A 23,290-nucleotide genomic window follows, 5' to 3' on the forward strand; every position below is an offset into this window, starting at 1 on the left:
GTTTTATGCCTATTTGAGTGTTTCGAAGAAAAGGAATATCAAACGGAGTCGAAATGGAACGAAATCAACTGGAGAAGTTATTTTTGGAAGGAAACCTACCGGTAGACTTGGACCCTACGTCAGAAGATGAAGGAGGAGCTCACGAGGGTAGGGGGCGCGCCCACCCCCCTGGGGCGTGCCCCTCTGCCTCATGGCCCCCCCTTCGGTCCACCGACGTACCTCTTGCACACATATATACCTACGTAACCTAACTTCTAGAACGGAGATTAGATCGGGAGTTCCGCCGCCAGAAGCCTCCGTAGCCACCGAAAACCAATCTAGACCCGTTCTGGCACCCTGCCGGAAGGGGCAATCCTTCTCCGGTGGCCATCTTCATCATCCCTGTGCTCTCCATGACGAGGAGGGAGTAGTTCTCCCTCGGGGCTGAGGGTATGTACCAGTAGCTATGTGTTTGATCTCTCTCTCTCTCGTGTTCTTGAGATGATACAATCTTGATGTATCGCGAGCTTTGCTATTATAGTTGGATCATATGTTTCTCCTCCCCCTCTTCTCTCTTCTAATGAATTGAGTTTCCCCTTTGGAGTTATCTTATCACATTGAGTCTTTAAAGATTTGAGAACACTTGATGTATCTCTTGCCGTGCGTATCTGTGGTGACAATGGGATGCCACGTGATTCACTTGATGTATGTTTTGGTGATCAACTTGCGGGTTCCGCCCATGAACCTATGCATAGGGGTTGGCACACCTTTTCGTCGTGATTCTTCGGTAGAAACTTTGGGGCACTCTTTGAGGTCCTTTGTGTTGGTTGAATAGATAAATCTGAGATTGTGTGACGCATATCGTATAATCATACCCACGGATACTTGAGGTGACATTGGAGTATCTAGGTGACATTAGGGTTTTGGTTGATTTGTGTCTTAAGGTGTTATTCTAGTACGAACTCTAGGGCTATTTGTGACACCTATAGGAATAGCCCAACGGATTGATTGGAAAGAATAACTTTGAGGTGATTTCGTACCCTACCATAATCTCTTCGTTCGTTCTCCGCTATTAGTGACTTTGGAGTGACTCTTTGTTGCATGTTGAGGGATAGTTATGTGATCCAATTATGTTAGTATTGTTGAGGGAACTTACACTAGCGAAAGTATGAACCCTAGGCCTTATTTCCTATCATTGCAATACCGTTTACGCTCACTTTTATCACTTGTTACCTTGCTGTTTTTATAATTTCAGATTACAAATACCTTTATCTACCATCCATATACCACTTGTTTCACCATCTCTTCGCCGAACTAGTGCACCTATACAATTTACCATTGTATTGGGTGTGTTGGGGAAACAAGAGACTCTTTGTTATTTGGTTGCAGGGTTGCTTGAGAGAGACCATCTTCATCCTATGCCTCCTACGGATTGATAAACCTTAGGTCATCCACTTGGGAGAAATTTGCTACTGTCCTACAAACCTCTGCACTTGGAGGCCCAACAACGTCTACAAGAAGAAGGTTGTGTAGTAGACATCAAGCTCTTTTCTGGCGCCATTGCCGAGGAGGATAGCGCTTGAAGGTATATCTTTAGATCTTGCAATCGAGTCTTTTAGTTTCTTGTTTTAGCACTAGTTTAGTTTATAGAAGAAAACTACAAAAAATAATGGAATTGAGTGAAACTCCTATGCTTCACCTTTTTAATATCTTTCGTGAGTATGATGGAAAGGAAAATTGTGCTCAAGTACCAGAAGAAGAAATCTATAAAATGTTTGGCACTAAATCTTTGAATGATGAGCATGATTGCAATGGTGTTAGTATGAATTCTTTGAATACCCATGATGCTAATGATGATTGCACTAGTTATGATGAAAATGCCTCCTATAGACATGTCAATTTTTATGGAGTGCATGTTTGCAAGTACACACCAAATAAGGAAGATAGATATTGCAAGGGGCATAAGTACTTAGAAACCAAATTGTTGCAAGAAGAGCTAGATGAATGTGCTGAAAATTTAAGATATCTTACCCATACTTGCGAACTTTGCAATGAACATGGCCATTTAAATATCAAATGCAAATTGTTTCATGACCGTATCGTGTCCAAAAATTGTGATGACTTGATTTCCCTTGCACATCATAATGAACTTAGTTTGCTCTTAGGTTATGAAGAAATGAAACGTATAGCTGAGGGTATTCCAAAATTTAATCTCGATAAACTTCTTGGTTTTGATCTAGAGAAGATTTATATGTATTGTGCGGTGAATTGCATTGAAAATCCTTATATTGCCAATTACATAAAGAAAAGAAAACAAATAGGAGATGAAGAGAATACTAATGAAAGGGAAGAGACTTCCCAATATCCTCATATTATTTCTTATGATGAATCAGGTAACGAGGAGGAGCCTTCTATTCAACCAATCTCATTAATAAGGAGTTTCAAAAAGAGGATTGAACCCACACATGAGGTGAAGAAGAAGAAAATAAAAAGGAAGAGGTAAAAAGGTATCGCTCCCAAATAAAGTTGCTCCTATTATTGTTGTGCCTCACGAAAATGAAGATGATACACTTGATGATGATCTCGTTATGCCTATTGCTTGTTGTGATGATTATGATTGGGAAGATAATGATACTTCTTATGATCTTGAAAATTTTTTTGGCACTTGCTTGGAAGGATATAATAATTGCTATACTATTGATGCTATCCATACTATTAATGATGAGAGTGATTATGCTTATGATATGAAAAGGCCCAAGCTTGGGGAAGCTATGTTTGACGAGGATGACATATTTGAGAATATATTTGCTGCAATTAATGTTGGTCCCAAGCTTGGGGATGCTACGTTTAAAGAAGATGATAATTTTTAATCTCCCAAGTTTTGATATGCAAATTTATAATGATGATAGCATGCCTCCTACCTACGATAATTATTGTGATGATACTTATGCTATAAAAAGTAGTGATTATATTTATAAAACTTGTCATGATTATGGTTACCCCTCTTTTGAACATAACTCTTTTAATGTGGAAACAATTTATAGTATTCAAGTCTCTTATGATACTCCCACTATTCCGAATGAGAAGAATTTTGTTTGTGTGGAGAGTAGTAAAATTTCTATGCTTGTAGATCATGAAAAGAATGCTTTAGGTGCTGGTTATATTGTTGAATTCATTCATGATGCTACTGAAAATTATTACGAGGGAGGAACATATGCTTGTAGGAATTGCAATAATATCAAGTTTCCTCTCTATGTGCTTAAAATTTTGAAGTTATGCTTGTTTTGCCCTTCTATGCTAGTTGATTATTGTTCTCATAAGTTGTTTGCTCACAAAATCCCTATGCATAGGAAGTTTTTTAGACTTAAATGTGCTAGTCATATTCTTCATGATGCTCTCTTTATATTTCAATTCTTATCTTTTATGTGAGCATCGTTGAAATCATCATGCCTAGCTAGGGGTGTTAAACGATAGCGCTTGTTGGGAGGCAACCCAATTTTATTTTTGTTCCTTGCTTTTTGCTCCTGTTTAGTAATAAATAATTCATCTAGCCTCTGTTTAGATGTGGTTTTATGTGTTTAATTAGTGTTTGTGCCAAGTAGAACCTTTGGGAAGACTTGGGGAAGTCTTTATGATCATGCTGTAAAAAACAGAAACTTTAGCGCTCACAAGAACTGCTGCCATTTCTATTTTGAGAGCGATATTTAGTTAATTATTTTTAAGATGATTAATAGATAAATTTCTCAGGTATAGCAATTTATTTGAGAATTTTATGAGTTCCAGAAGTATACGTTTGATCCAGATTACTACAGACTGTTCTGTTTTTGACAGATTCTGTTTTCATTGTGTTGTTTGCTTATTTTGATGAATCTATGGCTAGTAAAATAGTTTATAAACCATAGAGAAGTTGGAATACAGTAGGTTTAACACCAATATAAATAAAGAATTAGTTCATTACAGTACCTTGAAGTGGTGTTTTGTTTTCTTTCGCTAACGGAGCTTACGAGTTTTCTGTTAAGTTTTGTGTTGTGAAGTTTTCAAGTTTTGGGTAAGGATTCGATGGACTATGGAATAAGGAGTGGAAAGAGCCTAAGATTGGGGATGCCCAAGGCACCCCAAGGTAATATTCAAGGATAGCCAAGAGCCTAAGCTTGGGGATGCCCCGGAAGGCATCCCCTCTTTCGTCTTCATTCATCGGTAACTTTACTTGGAGCTATATTTTTGTTCACCACATGATATGTGTTTTGCTTGGAGCCTCAATTTATTTTGTTAGGATTTTCTTGCTGTTATTTAGAACAATGTTTTGCATTTTTTATTTCAATAAAAGTGGCATTGATAGCCATTACTATGCCTATTTTAGAAGTCCACATGTTACTGTTTGAAAACAGAAAGTTTACCGCTGTTGCAATAATTCCCTATAAAAGTCAGAATGTAATAAAATGTTGAAACCTTTTGCATATTAATCTATGATAAATTTACTACAGTGGGAATTTTCTTTCATAATTTTTGGAGCTAGGGAAGTATGGATGTTGCTGCATTCTTTACAGACTGTCCTGTTTAGGCAGATTGCTGTTATGTTTGCATTGTTTGCATATGTTTGCTTCTTTCATGATTCTATTTGAGGATAGGACTATTAAATATGCAGAGGCATTTAGTATGCAATGTTGAATAATAATTTTAGTGATTTTCTACAGTAGAGTATGATAAGGTTTTTGCAATGGTTTATACTAACTTATCTCACGAGTCCTTGTTGAGTTTTGTGTGGATGAAGCTTTTGAGATTTAGGGAGACCTTGATATGAGGGGAATTAAGGAGACACAAATCTCAAGTTTGGGGATACCCAAGGCACTCCAAGATAATATTTCAAGAAGTCTCAAGCATCTAAGCTTGGGATGCCCCGGTTGGCATCCCACATTTCTTCTTCAACAATTATCGGTTAGTTTCGGTTGATCCTAAGTTTTTGCTTCTTCACATGATGTTTGCTATTCTTAGAATGTCATTTTTGTTTTGCTTTGCTTGCTGTTTGAATAAAATACCAAGATCTGAAATTATTAAATGTTAGAGAGTCTTCACATAGTTGCATAATTATTCAACTATTCATTGATCTTCACTTATATCTTTCGGAGTAGTTTGTCATTTGCTTTAGTGCTTCACTTATACCTTTTAGAGCATGGTGGTAGTTTTATTTTAAAGAAATAGATGAACTCTCATGCTTCACTTAGATTATTTTGAGAGTCTTAAATAGCATGGTAATTTGCTTAAAATCCTAATATGCTAGGTATTCAAGAATAATAAAATTCTCTTATGAGTGTGTTGAATACTAAGAGAAGTTTGATAGTTGATGATTGTTTTGAGATATGGAGGTAATAATATCAAAGTCGTGCTAGTTGAGTAGTTGTGAAATTGAGAAATGCTTGAGTTAAAGTTTGCAAGTCCCGTAGCATGCACGTATGGTAAACGTTATGCAACAAATTTGAAACATGAGGTGTTATTTGATTGTCTTCCTTATGAGTGGCGGTCGGGGACGAGCGATGGTCTTTTCCTACTAATCTATCCCCCTAGGAGCATGTGCGTAGTGCCGAGGTTTTTGATGACTTGTAGATTTTTGCAATAAGTATGTGAGCAGTGGCGGAGCCAAGGGGGGACGAGCAGGGGCCAGCCCCCCCCCCCCCCCCCCAACGATCGAGCGAACATCACGTATCAGCGGTTAATTAGCGATAGGATTTGCACGCACAACGTTGTCGCCCCCCCCCCCCTATCCTTACATGAATACTGGAAGAAAAGAAAAATGGCCCACGTACAAAGCCCACAAATTAATTGTTTTCTATCATGCCAAGACGGATTGCAACATGGGCCTCCGCTAAATCTCCTGGCGGTGGGAATTATCTCTGTGATTAGCCTAAAAAACAAATCTCTGTGACTAGCGTGTGCGAGCATATAGGGCTGAGCCCTGCTGTCCTATGCCTTCGCAGCCTGCTTCTGGTCTTCTTTTTTTTTTGTAAAAGAGCCTGCTTCTAGTCTTTGATCTAAAGATGTGATTCATACGGCGACGCGGGTCAAATCACCCACCAATTCTTCATGCTACGGCCAACGAACTAGCCGAGGCACCCGCAATAGTTTGAAAGCTTGGTCGAGCATCCGTAAACAATTATGGTTATGGCATATGCCCGCCAATGATGACTAGTCGATCTACTTGGACCTAGCAGCAAAGGGGCAAAGGGGATCAGGAGGAGCGGATTTGGTTCTCTAGGTATGTATTCTAGCAACCTTGATCAATTTTTGCTAACTAAACGATAAAATTTCCTATACAACCAGTGATGATTTCTCATTCAAACATATATAAATGCAAGTTAAAAGCCAACCATGTGATAATACATGATTATTTTTGTTCGTATATCTTAAATTTCCATATGACGATGTTTATTAGCATGTCGTTTCATGTCGTATTTTATAGTAATTTGATTATCAACTTCGTCTTTTTGGCGCGTATGTGGAATTATTGACCAATATTAACTACCACTACACACGCTCCAGCTACCAAAAAGAAAACTTATGTGTCCAAACTAAGTTTCATGCGAATGATACTTGAGTATAAACTATTGGGCAGTATGCGAGGCATAATATTTGCTGGCTTTGTCGCCATTTGGCCCCCCTATGCCTAAATCCTGGCTCCGCCCTGTATGTGAGTTATTTATGACTAATGCTGAGTCTATGGATTATACGCACTCTTACCCTTCCATCCTTGCTAGCCTCTTCGGTACCGTGCATTGCCCTTTCTCATCTTGAGAGTTGGCGCAAACTTCGCCGGTGCATCCAAACCCCGTGATATGATACGCTCTATCACACATAAACCTCCTTATATCTTCCTCAAAACAGCCACCATACCTACCTATTATGGCATTTCCATAGCCATTCCGAGATATATTGCCATGCAACTTTCCACCGTTTCGTTTATTATGACACGCATCATCATTGTCATATTGCTTTGCATAATCATGTAGTTGACATTGTATTTGTGGCAAAGCCACTGTTCATAATTCTTTCATACATGTCACTCTTGATTCATTGCATATCCCGGTACACCGCCGGAGGCATTCATATAGAGTCATATTTTGTTCTAATATCGAGTTGTAATCATTGAGTTGTAAATAAATAGAAGTGTGATGATCATCATTAATAGAGCATTGTCCCAAATAAAAAAAGAAAGGCCAAATAAAAAAAGGCCAAAAAAAGAGAGGCCAAATAAAAAAAGGGAAAATGCTACTATCCTTTTTCCACACTTGTGCTTCAAAGTAGCACCATGATCTTTATGATAAAGAGTCTCTTGTTTTGTCACTTTCATATACTAGTGGGAATTTTTCATTATAGAACTTGGCTTGTATCAGCGCCCGAGCTCGAAATTATGTTATTTATTGCATTTCGTTTTGCCGGGTTGTTCACCCCGCGCACATTCCACACCACAATCACCTTGCTTGGATCAGCCATATGAAAGGCCTACCAGCGTACAACCCCGAGCTTATAGCCCTAGAGTACTACGTCCTTCGTCGCCCTTCCTAGTGGTAGTACGTCCGCCTGCCAAACAAATAGGCCCACGATAGCAGCTATGTGTGACTGTTGTAATGGTCTTGAGAACAGTTGCAGGTAGGCCTGCATGGCCTCGTCGCCAATCATCTCGCCTTCCCGGGCAATGCCAAGCTGCATCATGAGAGTGCGCTGTTGCGTCTTGATTGAGGCGCCACTTGTTAAGCGCCCATTGATCCTGAGGCTGCGTCGAACAGTTGAGGGTGGGGTCCTCCTTCGCCGCTTGTTTCTGACCACGCTGGGTCGCGAGAGGACTGGCGTTATTCTCTTCCTGTACTACGCCCGTAGCTGAGCAATGGAGCAGTCTATCGACCTTGTCTCCAATCCCTAATCGGTTGTGGATTCCGATCCCGAGAGAGAAACCAGGAAAGTGTCCATCGCGTTGCCCCTGCCGCCTGCCATGCTAGCTGTGTTCTGCTTGGACCAGCTGCTATCCCCACAATGGAGGGAATTGAGAGGAGTCCTCGTATGATTTGAATTTGGAAACATCCCATCTCTATCCGGTGTCATCGGTAGGTGATTGCTTTTTGAGCATTGGTCAGGCGTGAGTAGCAGCCTTGCTTCGGTGGCTGCCTGATCGATTCCGTCCTTGTCCTTATCTCCTGCCACAAAACTATCACCAGTCTCTATCCTTGTCGGTCCGGCCCTGCCTGTAGCAAAAATAGGCGTGAGTATGCCAGTTGGGCTCCTCTCCTCTGGAAGCATCCCAGCAAGCGGCTCCCCATCCACTCTGGTCAAAGGTGGGCTAGAGATCAGAAGCGGGCCCTCCGTCCTTTCTATGTCAGCCACACCCTGGGGCGACACGTGATCCAGGGCCACCATGAGCGGGGCCTCTGCCCTTTCCACATCAGCCACGTCCTGGAGCTGTACACGTTCCGGTGCCGCCATCCGCGTACCAGCCCGTTCACACTCCCGTACGCCGGCGACAGGGAACGATCCGCTGTCCTCCACGCCGGCGGCAGCTGCGAGCACTGCAGTCTCCTCAGCTGTCCTCGTCGTGAGCGTCTCAACCACCGGAACGTCCACGGTGTCACCGACACGGGCAGGTCGACGGCAATCCTCCTGTGCCCTGACGCATCTCCCCTTCTTGCCAACGGCCTTTGTCGCCGGTTGCCGCCGTCCTGCACTCCCCTCGTGTACGAGAAACGGCGCCTGGTGTGGCGTGCTCCGCCTGCCCCGTCAGGATCAGCCATGGGATGATCGAAGTCATCATCATCGTCACCTTCATCGCCCGAGGATGGGCCTGAGCTTTGCACAGTATTCTTCGTATGCACCAAGTGTACCATGACCTTGTACTCCAGCATGGCCTTCTCCAGTGGCACTAACGCGTCCGCCGGCAAGACCAGGCCGTCCGCAAGCTCCACCTCCATTGCCTCATCCGGCTCCTCGACCAGGATGAGCTTCTCCTTGGGCACCAGGGAGGGGTCATCTGTCCACGCGTAGGTCTCGAAATTGCCCAAATCCGCCCGGTTAGCCGTCTGCGTGCCCAGACACTCAACCCAAGCCGAAGAGCCAAGGATGATATGCGCTGTCGAACGACTCCACACATGCGGGGGAACACCTTCCATGTTGATGCGAATTCTGTAGTGAAACGGCCGGCGAGTGGCTTGTAGCTGTCTGTTCCAAGGTGAGAGCCTCAAGGAGAAGCCACGCCCCTGCACCTCGCCGACGTTGTCCACGGCGTCTTGCGCCACTCTTGAAGCAAACACTAGGAGGAAATCAGCAGGCCAGAAACGATGAACCGAGAAAGCATCTGCGGCCTCCGGGACAGCAGCCTCCACCGCAGCAGTCACCGCGCTCAACGATGTCCTTGGCCGACCGGCCATGGTGAACGCAACCAGACTCCATCGCAGGGCATCCTCTGCAGCGACCACCTCCGGTGAACGTGGGATGATGCAGCGCTCCACACTCAGCCTGGCAGATGGCGAGCCTGGCCTTGCCCTCCTGCTGGTCTCACCCACCTCCGACGCCGCGTCCGGCTCACGCTCCGAGGGCACCCTGCCAGTGGAGACCACTGCAGGGCCCAAGCGAGCATGTGTTGGCGCCCCACGCCGCTGCTGCTCACTAGCCCCAGCCACCGGGCGGCCGTGCTCTGAGGGAGCCCTGCCGGCCGCAAGGACCGCAGGTCCCAGGCGAGCATGCGCCGGCGTGGCTCGCTGCTCAGGAGGCGAGCACAGAGGCGGTGGCGACGATGAAGGCCCGACACGGGCGCCGAGCCGCTCACTGATTGGCCGCAAATTGGCCGACGACGGTGAGCGAGAGCGAGGGTTGGTGCACTCCCGGGCGATGTGCCCTGGTCGTCGGCAGCGGAGGCACACCCGCTCGTTTGTGCACATGGCGGCGACGTGCTCCTCGCTGAGGCAGTTGAAGCAGAGCCCAGCAAGGTCAGGTGGAAGATCTGAGCGAATGTTCATGGAAGGGAGTGGGGGGGGGGGGGCAGGAAGACGCCTAGGGCGATGGCGCTTGCGCCCCGCCATCTGCCAACCTCCACGCCCTCCCTCGTTCAGCGCCTCCTCGCGGACGAGATGGAGGACAGGCGCGGTGCAGGGGGCCGGGGGGACGAGGGTGGCGTGGGAGAAGGGAAAGAGTAAATTAGCCCCTAATTGCAAATTTACAGTCCATGTAATATTTTTCAGAAGTCATAAACTTTGATCAATTTTTGTAGAAAATTATGAACATTTATAATACCAAGCATATATCATATGAAAGTATACTTCATGATGAATGTAATGGTATTGAATTGATACGATAAATGTTGATAATTTTGTCTAACCAAAGTTTAAGAAGTTTGACTTCAAAAAATTAGGGTATGCACCAAAGTTTAGGGCAAGCATGGGTCTGACGAAAAATCACGAGATGGAACCGATAACGTACCGACTTTGATTGCAACGCGTAGACGAGCCGTACGTGCCGGCCCACGACACACACGCGATTCTACGTAGGATGGGCCGATCGGTCGGGTGTATGTCGTGATCTGCAGATCCAGATCTACCTAGCGGATCAGCATGGCCAGGGCACGCGTACGCCACGCCGGCGGCGAAATCGGCGACGACATCCTCCTGGAAGTCTTCGCGCGCCTGCCGGGCTACCAGGACATTCTCCGGTGCGCGGCGACGTGCAAGCGATGGTTCGGCCTCATCACGGACCCGGCCTTTCTTCGGCAGGTCGGCCTCTGGCCGGAGACGGCGCGCCGCCCGTCCGTCCTCGTAGGGATATTCTCCCAGAGATCACAGCCCAGAACATCGATGAAGCCCTTGAAGAGGAAACCCTGGGGGCCGGCGGCGCGCACCTCACATTCAACTCGTTCGTCCACAACGACGATGGGCTCTTCAACCTCGCGAGGCCACTGGCGTCGCGCCGTGGTTTCCTCGTCGTGCGCGCCTTGCTGCCTGGCCATAAGAAGCTCCGTCTAGCAGTGTGCCGCCCGCTGATCGAGAGGCGGGACACGCATCTTCTCCCAGAGCCTCCCTTGGACCCAAGCCCCACGTCCCTGGATAGAGATACAGTTGGCTGGGCGCTTCTCACAAGCGCAGACAATGGCGACGACGGCTATGCAAATTCGGACGACCGGCGCCACTCTACGTTCCAAGTTCTTCTGATTTACGTCGATGAGGACGGACTTGTGTACACATGCATGTACTCCTCCGACAGGGGTATTTGGAGCGCACCCACCATGTGTGGTCGGCTACCTTCAGGTCTCACTAGGCGTGGCCCGCGTGCTGGCGTTGTGACCCGCGGCGGCACCGCACATTGGTTGCACGGAGACAAGACAAGTTTCCACATCCTCAGCGTAAGCAGCGCCACCACACATGCCTCTTTGACCAAGATTCCAATCGAATTCCACCATGGCGATCCATGGCCGCGACCGCCATTACTATGCACTGTCCAAGATGGAAGTATCTCGTTTGTTAACATAAGAGAACATGGCATGCTAGAGCTTTGGACAAAGCAAAAACAGCAAGATGCTGGTAAACATGATCGTGGTTGTGAGACTGACTGGCTACACTCTCAGTTGGCAGATCTGGGTAACAAGAAAATAAACCTTGTCTTCTTTGCAGAGAAAAGAGACGCTTTACTTGTGGAGCAGGCTGGTGATTTCTTCAGTATCGACCTCACGAGTAAGGAAAAAATGTTGATTGAAGTCAAAGACAAGAAAGCGAGACATGCCGCGAGCATGGAATGGTTTCCAACGGCATGTTGTAGTAGTACTTGGTGTGGTAGTAAGTTTCACGAACCGTGGGATTTTAACACTCCTGTGTTGTATGAGACGGACTGTGTGTTCTCGCCATCGCTAGCCTCCAAGGCAGGATAAGAGCTAGAGATTAATAAAGGTATACAGTATTATTAATGGATGTCATGCATGATTTATTGGTATACAGGTAGCTAATTTTAAGATGGGTCGATCCATCGGGTGTATGCGTCGATGAATCGCTCGATGTTGGATCATCGCCAAAAGAATGTAGCGGAAGAACGTTCCATTTCTCCTTTGTGGATGCATCGGTGCATGCATGTGGTTTATTCGGTTTATCTGTTCTGAGTAATGTTCACAGAAATCATTGCTAAATTCCCGATGTGTTAAACCTGTTCGATATTACTCTACTGATTATTTTTACCCAAGGACCGTAGAAGATAGAACGATCATTCTTTGGTATTTTCTCTACATATATAAATAAAGTTATGTACAGAAAGTGAGCAAAAGGAAATACTCCTAAATTGATCAACGACTAAGGCCCTATTTGATAGCAAAGTATTTTCAGAGTACTTTGATAACACCACTTTTTTTTAGTTATTGTAGTTTTAGTTCCTGTGACCTGTTTGGCCATCAATGGAAAAATGTGGTATTGAAACTAGAGTATTCCCAACAAAAAAAAGGCTTATATGGGTAGGGTGTACACGCGTGTATTTATAGGAATGAGTGTATGTGAGTGACTTTGGTTGTACTGCGTTTAAAAAAAGGCTCCTATTACGTACACGCACATATCAATCCTCAACCAAAAAAAACTTACACGCAGATAGCAATGATGTTTTTTTTTGCAAAAAATCTTCTGATCTATTTATTTTCAATCATGATAGTACAACGAACACCAGAAATAATAAAATTTACACTAGATCCGTAGACCGTCAAACGACGACTACAAGCATTGAAGCAAGCCGAAGGCGCGCCACCGTCATCGCCCCTTCATCGTCGGAGTCAAGCACAACTTGTTGTAGTAGATAGTTGGGGAGTCGTCGTGCTAAGGCCCCATAGGACCAGCGCACCAGATGTAACGCCCCGGATGTAACATTCCTTAATTGTAACTCTAACTTTTGCCATTTCCTGCTATGTGTTATGTTATTTCCTTTGTGGTTGACACCACCACCAGATAGAACGATCATTCTTTGGTATTTTCTCTATATATACAAATAAAGTTATGTATAGAAAGTGAGCAAAAGAAAATACTCCTAAACTGATCAACGACTAAGGCCCTGTTTGATAGCAAAGTATTTTCAAAGTATTTTGATAACACCACAGTTTTTTTAGTTACTGTAGTTTTAATTACTGTGACCTGTTTGGCCACCAATGAAAAATGTGATATTGAAACTAGAGTATTCCCAACAAAAAAAAGGACTTATATGAGTAGGGTGTGCACGCATGTGTTCATAGGGATAAGTGTATGTGAGTGACTTGCATTAAAAAAAAAGGCTCCTATCACATACCCGCACATACCAATCCTCAACAACAACAAAAAACATACACGCACATAGCAATGATGTTTTTTTTGCGAAAAATCTTCCGATCTATTTATTTTCAATCATGACAGTACAACGAACACGAGAAATAATAGAAATTACACCAGATCCGTAGACTGCCTAGCGGCGACTACAAGCACTGAAGCGTGCCAAAGGCGCGCCGCCGTCATCGCCCCTCCATCGCCGGAGTCAGGCACAACTTGTTGTAGTAGACAGTCGGGAATTCGTCGTGCTAAGGCCCCATAGGGCTAGCGCACCAGAACAACAACCACCGCGGATAAGAATAACATAGATCGGAAGGATCCAATCCGAAGACACACGAGCGTGCAGAACACCAACGATATCCGAGCAAATCCACCAAAGATAAAACCGCCGGAGACACATCTCCACATGCCCGTCAACAATGCTAGAGGCACCGCTAAAACGGAGGCTAGGCGGAGAGACCTTTATTCCATTTTCAGAGAGCCGCCGTTGTTTCGCCTTCCTGAGCAGAACACAAATCCTAATAAAACTGAAAGGAAGGACTAAAAATGAAGTCCTCCCGCCGGCTCTTGGCAGGATCCACCACGCCTCCATGGTCCTAGGACCACCGGAGACGAGGCGGGCCTGAGTCGGCGCCGGCGAGAGGCAGAAACCCTAGCTGTTTTTTTAGAGGAGGTGAAGGAGGCGGGGGCTGCGTCTTTAGATGTGCGGCCGCGTGCGTAACTACATAGCAATGATGTTTAACACGGCGGGCATCCCGGTGGGATATGTCAAAGCATTTCACCTGTGCTCTGAGATGGATTTTGTGTTTAGTTACCTCTTCTAAGCTTTTTTGTTTTTGAGGATCATTCACCTCTTCTAAGCTGGGAGGTAAGTTTAGAGGCGGTAAATTCATAATAACTGATCTAAAAGATTTTGCTACACCGCGGTGATATTAACCTCCCCGGCCGGCCGTGGCGGCGATGAGGAAGGTCAAAAGTTATCTCAGAGAAGGCGTATTCACGTTTGAACTGCAGGTACCAGAACGTGCTGCGTAAATGTCTTGCTAATATTTTTCTTGGAATTGCTACTCACTGTTTTGAACTGTAATAATTTTCTCAGAAGCCAGAATTGCTACCCAGTGTTTTGAAGCTCAGCCGGTCGGCGTACTGACTCTATCGAGTATCGACCTCTCCAGGTAGATTCCTAATCAATCCTCTAATGACCAGGTAAACTCATATTCCATCCTTGATTCGGCTACCCCTTTGGCCGTGACTCGTGACCTCTTGAGCGATCCGTGTCTGAGTCGATCGTGGAGATGACCAACGCTGACCAGGACTGCACACGGCCTTATAAACTACGTACTGCAGGCCGCAACCATGGAAAACCCCCAAATCGATCGGGCACCAGTCGAGATGGCCAAGGTTGCACCACCACGCGAGGACGACACCGGCGACCTCCCGGACGACGTCCTCCTCGACATCCTCCAGCGGGTGCGCGGTTTCCGTGACATCATCCGCTGCGCAGTGACGTGCAAACAGTGGCGCCGCGTCGTCACCGATCGGGCTTTCCTCTTGCTGTATCTTGCTGTATACCGTGAGCTTCATCTTGCTGTATGCCGCCCTCTGATTGACAGGTGGGACACACGTCTTCTTCCACCACCTCCCTTCAATATGATATTATGATTGGACGGCAGAGCCGTGCGCGTAAGCTAACTGGCTGTGCAATTCTCACCGACGCTGATCATGACGTTGGTGGTAACATGGACCAGCAGCAGCAGAAGCCAACATTTCAAGTGATCTTGACTTATAGAGGGGATTGTGGATACGTGCGTGCGTGCACATACTCCTCCGTCACTAATAGTTGGAACACGCCCATCAAGTATTGCGAGGCTTCCGAGTTCCGTAAATGTGGACCGCTCGCCGGTGTTGTTGTTGGCGACACCGCATACTCGTTGTACAGAGACAGGGATAACTTCTACACCCTCGGCATAAGTTGTGCCACATCACATGAGTTATTTACTAGGATTCCGATCAAAATTAACAAGAGCGAGCAGCGGCCTCGGCCGCGACGGCCGTTTCCATGCATTGCCGGAGAAGGAAGGCTTTCGTTTGTTAATTTCCAACACCATGGCGTGCTAGAGCTTTGGACCAAGAAACAACAAGATGGCTGTGATCTTGACTATGAGTGTGACGACGGATGGCTACACTCTCAGCTCGCGGATCTTGGGAGCGAAGAAAAGATAGATCTTGTTTTCTTTGCAGAGAGCAAGGATGCTTTGCTCATCAAGCAAGGCAATGCCTTCTTCACAATTGACCTCAAGAGTAAGGAAAAATCGTCGATAAACCTCGATGAAGAGGAAATAGAGCATGTCAGGGGCACAAAGGTTTTTAAAACAGAACATTGTAGTAGTAATAGTAGTAGTAGTAGTACCGGTTGTTGTAGTTGGGGCGTACACGCGAGCACGAAATGCCGATACGGTCCACAGGTGCTCTACGAGATGGATTTTGTATTTAATTAGTTGTTGTATGTTTTACAGTATTTTCTGATGATCGTGCATTGCCATGGGCGCCGCCTTGTGCTGCGCCAAATTCCCCTGCCCAATCTTTCGTGCACCTGACAGACCAGGGGATGGAACCGAATATGTACCGATTGAGATTAGAACGCGTTGAGCCGTACAGGAGCCGTACGTGCCGGCCCACGACACACACGCGATTCTACGTAGGATGGGCCGATCGGTCGGGTGTACGTCGTGATCTGCAGGTCCAGATCTACCTAGCGGATCAGCATGGCCAGGGCAGGCGTACGCCACGCCGGCGCCGGAATCGCCGACGACGTCCTCCGCGAAGTCTTTGCGCGCTTGCCCGGCTACCAGGACCTTCTCCGGTGCGCGGCGACCTGCAAGCGATGGTACCGGCTCATCACGGATCGGGCCTTTCTTCGGCAGGTCGGCCTCTGGCCGCAGACGGCGCGCCGCCCGTCCGTCCTCGTCGGGATATTCTCCCAGAGAAAAGAGCCCGGAACACCGGTGCATCCCTTGAAGAGTAAATCGTCTACCCCTCCGCGGTTCTTACACTAATGCAGAACCGGGCAATAGCACCGGTTCGTAAGGCCCTTTAGTGCCGGTTCAGGAACCGGCACTAAAATTTCAGCACTAAAGGCCCCCCCCCTTAATACCGGTTCAGTACGAACCGGTGCTAAAGGGGAACCACGTGGCACGAGCCAACTAAATGGTTGTGGGTTTTGTTTTATTTTATATTTTTCAATTAAATTTGTGTTATCAATTTAATTTAGGATTGTTTTACGTTATAATGAGTTGTAGTCGTCGTCATCATCATCATCATCATCATCATCATCATCATCATCGCATATTAATAAATAAATAAACTCTAGCTAGCTAAAAATCATCGTAGTCGTCTAATTACCACTATTTAATCATCATAGTCATTACCGCTAGCTATCTAATCATCATCAACGCTGGCTAGCTTAAAAAGGAAACATTCACTTTGTAACAGAAGCAAAGATATCATCAAGTTCAACATAATCATCACCAACATCGAAGTTCAGGACACGAACATGAGACAAATACTAATTAAGAGCATGAACTAGTAGCTACTGATCCTGCTGCTCCCTCTCAGGTAGAATAGCATAGAACATGTATAGCTCTCCTGATTCATCATACTGGAGCATGCAGATGAATCTGTCTCCTAATCTTGGGTTGCGCTTCTCCTTGCTGCCCCCTAGTACTTCTCTGCGATCGTTAACAATTTTGCTCCAATATTTCACTATTAAGCATTCTTCGCTTTCAGAAATCCTGAATGCACTCATGTGCAATGTAGGAAATCTTGGTCGTAAGCTAACCATTGACATGCGACCTTTTATCTCGATCCACTGAGGCACAACTGTCATCGGAAGTCCCTGTTGAAGAACATCGTATAGTAATTAATATACTAAGCAATGAAAGTTTAGCTTCAAAAATATTGTATGCAAAAGATGCACTAATTAAGGACAAATATTTAAAATCTTACCATCTTTCGATTATAGATGTGACCGTAGTTCAATACGATCACCATTGGTCGCACGTTTTGAGTACTAACATTTCTAAGTTTAGGAAAAAAATTTGTCTTGACAGTATTAAGATCCTCAAGCCATGAAACATAATGACTTATCTCCTCGCAGTTTAGTTGAGCCCCGGGGCAGTAGTAGGTCCTGTCTATCAAGCGCCGGACATGTTTGCTTGAACCGAAATAAGCTGACAATACAAATTAGTTGTCAACTATTTTTGAATAAACTGTATCAAAGACATAAACATATGCATGCATGGTTGAGAAAAACTCACCAAATGGTAGAACTGGAGGCGTTTGCACATCGACGCAGATGTCTATATTACCTAAAATATCATCTTCCGGACGAATATCAAAGATGATAACCATATCAGGCTCAAATGCATAAGCCTTGCATAGTGCTTGCCAAGTTTTGCATTTAAAATGGGTATATGTGTCTCCATTATATAATTTGACGTTGAAAGTATACTCACGCTCCGTCTTCAAGTAAACTCTCTTTACCTCCATATCATCTATAACACTAAAACCTATCTTATCCAAGACAAAAATTCTTGCATGGCAGGGGATGCGCTAGTAGAATAGTGAAAATTTAAAATTATAAGTTGAAGCAAATGAAGCATAAGTTTTGCACTCAAATAATAATTGACAAAGTGACTTACTGTATCAACTTCGAATGTCTCATCCAGCTTGATGCTGAAGCGCCTACCATCAACAAGGAAATTTTGGTCGCACAGGCCGCGCTGGTCTTCACAGTGTTCGCACATAATGAAATCTTTTTCGTCGTCAGATGACATTTTCTATGTTCATATAGGTGAAACATTAAACACCTATGTCTAGCCAAATATATATTCATCTAACATTTGACATTAATATATCTAACTATATATTCAATTGACATTATTATATATTTAACTTTTCTATCTAATTCATCTAACATTCGACATTAATCTAATATTTATATAAACTCAAAATATATAAAAAATTAAATAAGCAGAAAAACTCATTAACAAATAATATTTTAATTAGATCATCAAATCTCATATACCTAAATTTTCTTACTAAAAATAAACTAGTTATATTAATTATTCAACTAGTTCTAATCTCATATACCTAAATTTTCTTACTAAAAATAAACTAGTTATATTAATTATTCAACTAGTTCTAATCTCATATACCTAAATTTTCTTACTAAAAATAAACTAGTTATATTAATTATTCAACTAGTTCTAATCTTTAGTTCGACAATTTTTCTATCTAGCTCGCTAATTCATCTAACATTCGACATTAATCTAACATTCGATCATCTCATTAACTTTTCTAAAAAACAGAAAATAAGTATAAAAAAAATGTGTGTGTGTATGTGTGTGTATGCATGTGTGTGTGTATATACGTATATGTGTGTACGTATGTGTGTATGTGTGTGTATGCGTGTGTGTGTGTGGTATGTGTGTGTGTGTGTGCGGCCCCGTATGCCGCCGCCCCGTACGTACGAGCGGGGGCGCCGGCGTACGGGGCGGGGGCGCCGGTGTGTGTGTGTGTATGTGTGTGTATGTATGTGTGTGTATGTGTGTGCGGGAGCGAGAGAGAGACGTACGGCCGCGGCGATGACGACGGACGGCGGCGGCGTTCGGGGCGGCAGCGCGAGACGACGACGACGACGGGCGGCGGCGGGGACAGCGACGATGACGACGGACGACGGTACGGGCGACGGGCGGCGACGACGGGATCGAGCGGCGCGCGGCGGAGGTTGGAGACGAAGTGGGGAGATGAAACTGAAATTTTTGTAAGTGCTATATATATAGGATGGGCCTTTAGTACCGGTTCGTGGCTCCAACCGGTACTAAAGGCCTATTTCGCCAGGCCAAGCGGCGGGAAACAAAGGCCTTTAGTACCGGTTGGAGCCACCAACCGGTACTAAAGGCCTTGCGCTGCCACCCCAAAGTTTAGTCCCACCTCGCCCGGCGCAGGGCAGCCGCACTGGTTTATAAATCCAGCCGCGGCTACCTCTTCGAACTCCTCTATATAGCAGGCTTCTCGGCCTAATTAATTAGGGCACGCTGCCCTGTGAGCCTGCTGGCCCGTCTGGGCCTGCATTTGCACACCCTAGGTCTGGCAGGCCCACTGGGCAGCGTGCCAACAAATTTTTTATATAGTTTTTTCTTTTCTGCATTACTTATTTTCTTCTATTTATTTTTGAGTAATTTTTTATATAGTTTTTTCTTTTCTGCATTATTTATTTTCTTCTATTCATTTTCTTCTGGAAATTGAATGCTGCATACTGAACAATTAGGTAAATGACCGAAAAACAACAAATGATGTCAGAACATGTTGGAAATTGATGACGTCGCATTAAATGCTGCATACTGAACACAAAAGAAGTCCGGAGTTTAAATAAGTTATTAAAAATAAAAAAGAGGTGCAATGCTGGTTAATTTGCTTCAAGCCTTTCGGAATAGTGTAGACTGCACTGCACATAGCTCAGTGCAATCTATACTATTCCGCAAGGCTTGAAGCTAATCAACATGGATCACAAGATAGTTTGGTTAAATTGCATTACTTGTAAGTCCAGTTAACATGGATGCTTATGATGCAAGAGCAATAGCAAAAGTCAAAATTTGGCACAAATAGGTAGTTGTGTAACTAAAATAGGTAGGAGAGAGATCGATAGCTCTTATGTCACAAAAAAGAAGTTGTATCAAACCTTTTATGTCGGATCTAGAACAAACCAATCGGTATCGCCGTCATACAGCCCAACCGTTGCTCGTGATGCATATATATGCATATCAAATGCACGGTTGGACGTATGATGGCGAATCCGAATGATTTGTATTCAGTCGATGAACTGGTAGATGTATGCAGTCGATGAACTGGTAGATGTATGTAGTCGATGAACTGAAAGACTTATGCAGGGAAGGCGAGAGGTGGGCTATATATAGGGTCGTCTGGCTCACAAAGTGATTGTGGTAGTTTCGATCCAATGACTCACATTAGCTAGGAAGAAACACAACCTTGATCCAACGACTCGCAAGAGCTAGAAAGAAACACACGATCCGTGTGATTCTTCCTGATTGGTGGGATGCACATTAGTACCCACTCCGTACTCCGAAACCCTGATACTCGGAAAGAGTTTGTCCAGTTTGTACACGAAGTGCGTCCAGTTTTTGCCGTGACCCTCTCTACTCTTTCGCGCATGCTATGCGGGTGATATGATGATACCATGCCAAGTTTCAACATTTTCAGGATTCATTTTGTAGTGATTTTCAATTTCACGGTCATTTAGCTCTCTAAACAATTAGGTAAATGACCGAAAAACAATAAATGATGTCAGAACATGTTGGAAATTGATGACGTCGCTTTAAATGCTGCATACTAAACACAAAAGAAGTCCGGAGTTTAAATAAGTTTAAAAAACATTGAAGTGGCCATGTAACAGATGAGTTCTTGTCCGAAACCCTGATACTCGGAAAGAGTATGTCCAGTTTGTACACGAAGTGCGTCCAGTTTTTGCCGTGACCCTCTCTACTCTTTCGCGCATGCTATGCGGGTGATATGATGATACCATGCCAAGTTTCAACATTTTCAGGATTCATTTTGTAGTGATTTTTAATTTCACGGTCATTTAGCTCTCTAAACAATTAGGTAAATGACCGAAAAACAACACATGATGTCAGAACATGTTGGAAATTGATGACGTCGTTTTAAATGCTGCATACTGAACACAAAAGAAGTCCGGAGTTTAAATAAGTTATTAAAAATAAAAAAGAGGTGCAATGCTGGTTAATTTGCTTCAAGCCTTTCGGAATAGTGTAGACTGCACTGCACATAGCTCAGTGCAATCTATGCTATTCCGCAAAGCTTGAAGCTAATCAACATGTAGATGAGCATTGCAACTCTTCGTCATTGTCTGTGCACTCATGGCTTATAAACCGCTCATGCTGCCTCTCTCTTGGCGAGGTGGGACTAAAAACAGCTTGCCATAACCTCATTAGTACCGGTTCGTGGTACGAACCGGCACTAAATGGTGATGGTGAGGCCATAGCCTGACCGCAGGCTGACACAGCCTCTTTAGTACCGGTTCATGGCATGAACCGGTACTAAAGGTTCGCCACGAACCGGTACTATTGATCGCCGCCACGAACCGACACTAATGTACACATTAGTGCCAGCTCTAATTCAAACCGGTACTAATGTGTTTTATGTTTGACTCTTTTTCTACTAGTGTTAAGCCTTGGGGCCGGCGGCGCGCACCTGACGTTCAACTCGTTCGTCGGCAACGACGATGGGCTCTTCAACCTGGCGAGGCCACTGATGTCGCGCCGCGGTTTCCTCCTCGTGCGCGTCTTGCTGCCTGACCGTGAGAAGCTCCATCTAGCGGTGTGCCGCCCTCTGATCGACAGGCGGGGCACACATCTTCTCCCAGAGCCGCCCTTCCAACCAAGCCCTAGGTCCCTGGTTAGAGATGCAGTTGGCTGGGCGCTTCTCACAAGCGCAGACAATGGCGACGCTGGCTGTGCAAACTCGGACGACCGGCGCCAATCTACGTTCCAAGTTCTTCTGATTTACACGGATGAGGACGGACTTATGTACACATGCTCCTACTCCTCGTCCTTGCGTGTTTGGAGCGTGCCTACCGAGTGTTGCCGAGCTCCAGATCTTACTAGGTGCGGGCCGCGCGCTGGCGTTGTCACCCACGGCGGCGGCGGCGGCACTGCGTATTGGCTGTACAGAGACAGTACAAGCTTCTACGCAGTCGGTTTAAGCAGCGCCACGGCACACGCCTCTTTGACCAAGATACCAATCGAATTCCGCCATGGCGGTCTATATCCGCCATTACTATGCACCGTCGAGGAAGGCGGACGTATCTCGTTTGTCAATATACGGGAACATGGCATGCTAGAGCTTTGGACCAAGCAAGAACAGGATGCTGGTAGCCATGACAATGGCCATGAGGTTGACTGGCTACACTCCGACTTGGCGAATCTGGGTGACAAGAGAATAGACTTCGTCTTCTTCGCAGAGAAAAGAGGCGCCTTACTTGTCCAGCAGGGTGGCGATTTCTTCACTATCGAGCTCAGGAGTAAGGAGAAAATGTCGGTTGAGCTCAAGGACAAGAAATCGAGACGTGACGCGACCAAGTATGTGAGATGGACTTTTTGTACTAGTACTTGGTGCAGTAGTATATTTCAAACACACTGTAATTTTACCACCCCTGTGCTGTATGAGATGGACTGCGTATTTGACCCATGCCTTATCTCCTAGGCCGGGTCCAAGGCGGAAGAATAGCAAGAGATTAATAAACAGTTTTGCTAAAGCACATCAAGATGTGCTCTACGTATTGCACATCTAAATCTTATGTCATTGATTTTACGCTAAAATATGTAAGCATTTTCTTTTGTCTTTTTCTAAAAATTTGTTTGAGTCATTTAGATGTGCAATAACAATGTAATTTTGCCACCCCTGTGCTGTACGAGATGGACTGCGTATTTGACCCATGCCTTTTCTCGCTAGGCCAGGTCCAAGGCGGGAGAAGAGCAAGAGATTAATAAAAGTATACGGTATTATTCATGGATGTCATGCATGATTTAATGGTATATATCCATGTAGCTAATTTTGAGATGTGTTGATGAATCGCTCGATGTTGGGTCATCGCCAAAAGAATGTAGCGGAAGAACATTCCATTGCTCTTTGGCTATGTGTGTCGATTCCATCTGAATTATAGGGGTTATGTTTGCCTCAGAATAGCTGAAACCTCATATGATGTTTTATCAACTCCGTTCGCATTCCAACGTATGGTTCTATTTTCTCAGAATAATTGAAACTTCGTGATGGACCTAGCAACTTGGTTCCTGAACCGCACGTGTCATTCTCTTATGTGCAGCATTCGGTTCCATAATAAATATGTTTTTTCAGTAACTACAACATGCATAGTTCGGTAAGGTAAATATGTGTTTCGGTTCGGTTTCAAAATGCACAGG

The 23,290-nt window shown here is 44.9% G+C and overlaps 1 protein-coding gene and 1 pseudogene across 1 annotated transcript; both read left to right on the top strand.

The window, feature by feature from the left end:
* Positions 1-10,565: 10,565 nt before the first annotated feature.
* LOC125537700 (uncharacterized) lies at positions 10,566-14,424 on the top strand (annotated as a pseudogene).
* A 1,434-nt stretch (positions 14,425-15,858) lies between these two features.
* Positions 15,859-22,598, top strand: LOC147986465 (uncharacterized). Its single transcript, XM_087542017.1, has 4 exons — positions 15,859-16,295; positions 21,416-21,430; positions 21,535-22,454; positions 22,575-22,598. Exons 1-4 carry the CDS (start codon positions 16,040-16,042, stop codon positions 22,596-22,598), a joined length of 1,215 nt encoding a protein of 404 aa, XP_087398143.1. The 5' UTR covers positions 15,859-16,039.
* The last annotated feature ends 692 nt before the right edge of the window (positions 22,599-23,290 follow it).

This window comes from Triticum urartu, chromosome 2A (genome assembly GCF_056163025.1).
Source record: "Triticum urartu cultivar PI428250 chromosome 2A, HENAU_Tu73, whole genome shotgun sequence".
NCBI lineage: Eukaryota > Viridiplantae > Streptophyta > Magnoliopsida > Poales > Poaceae > Triticum > Triticum urartu.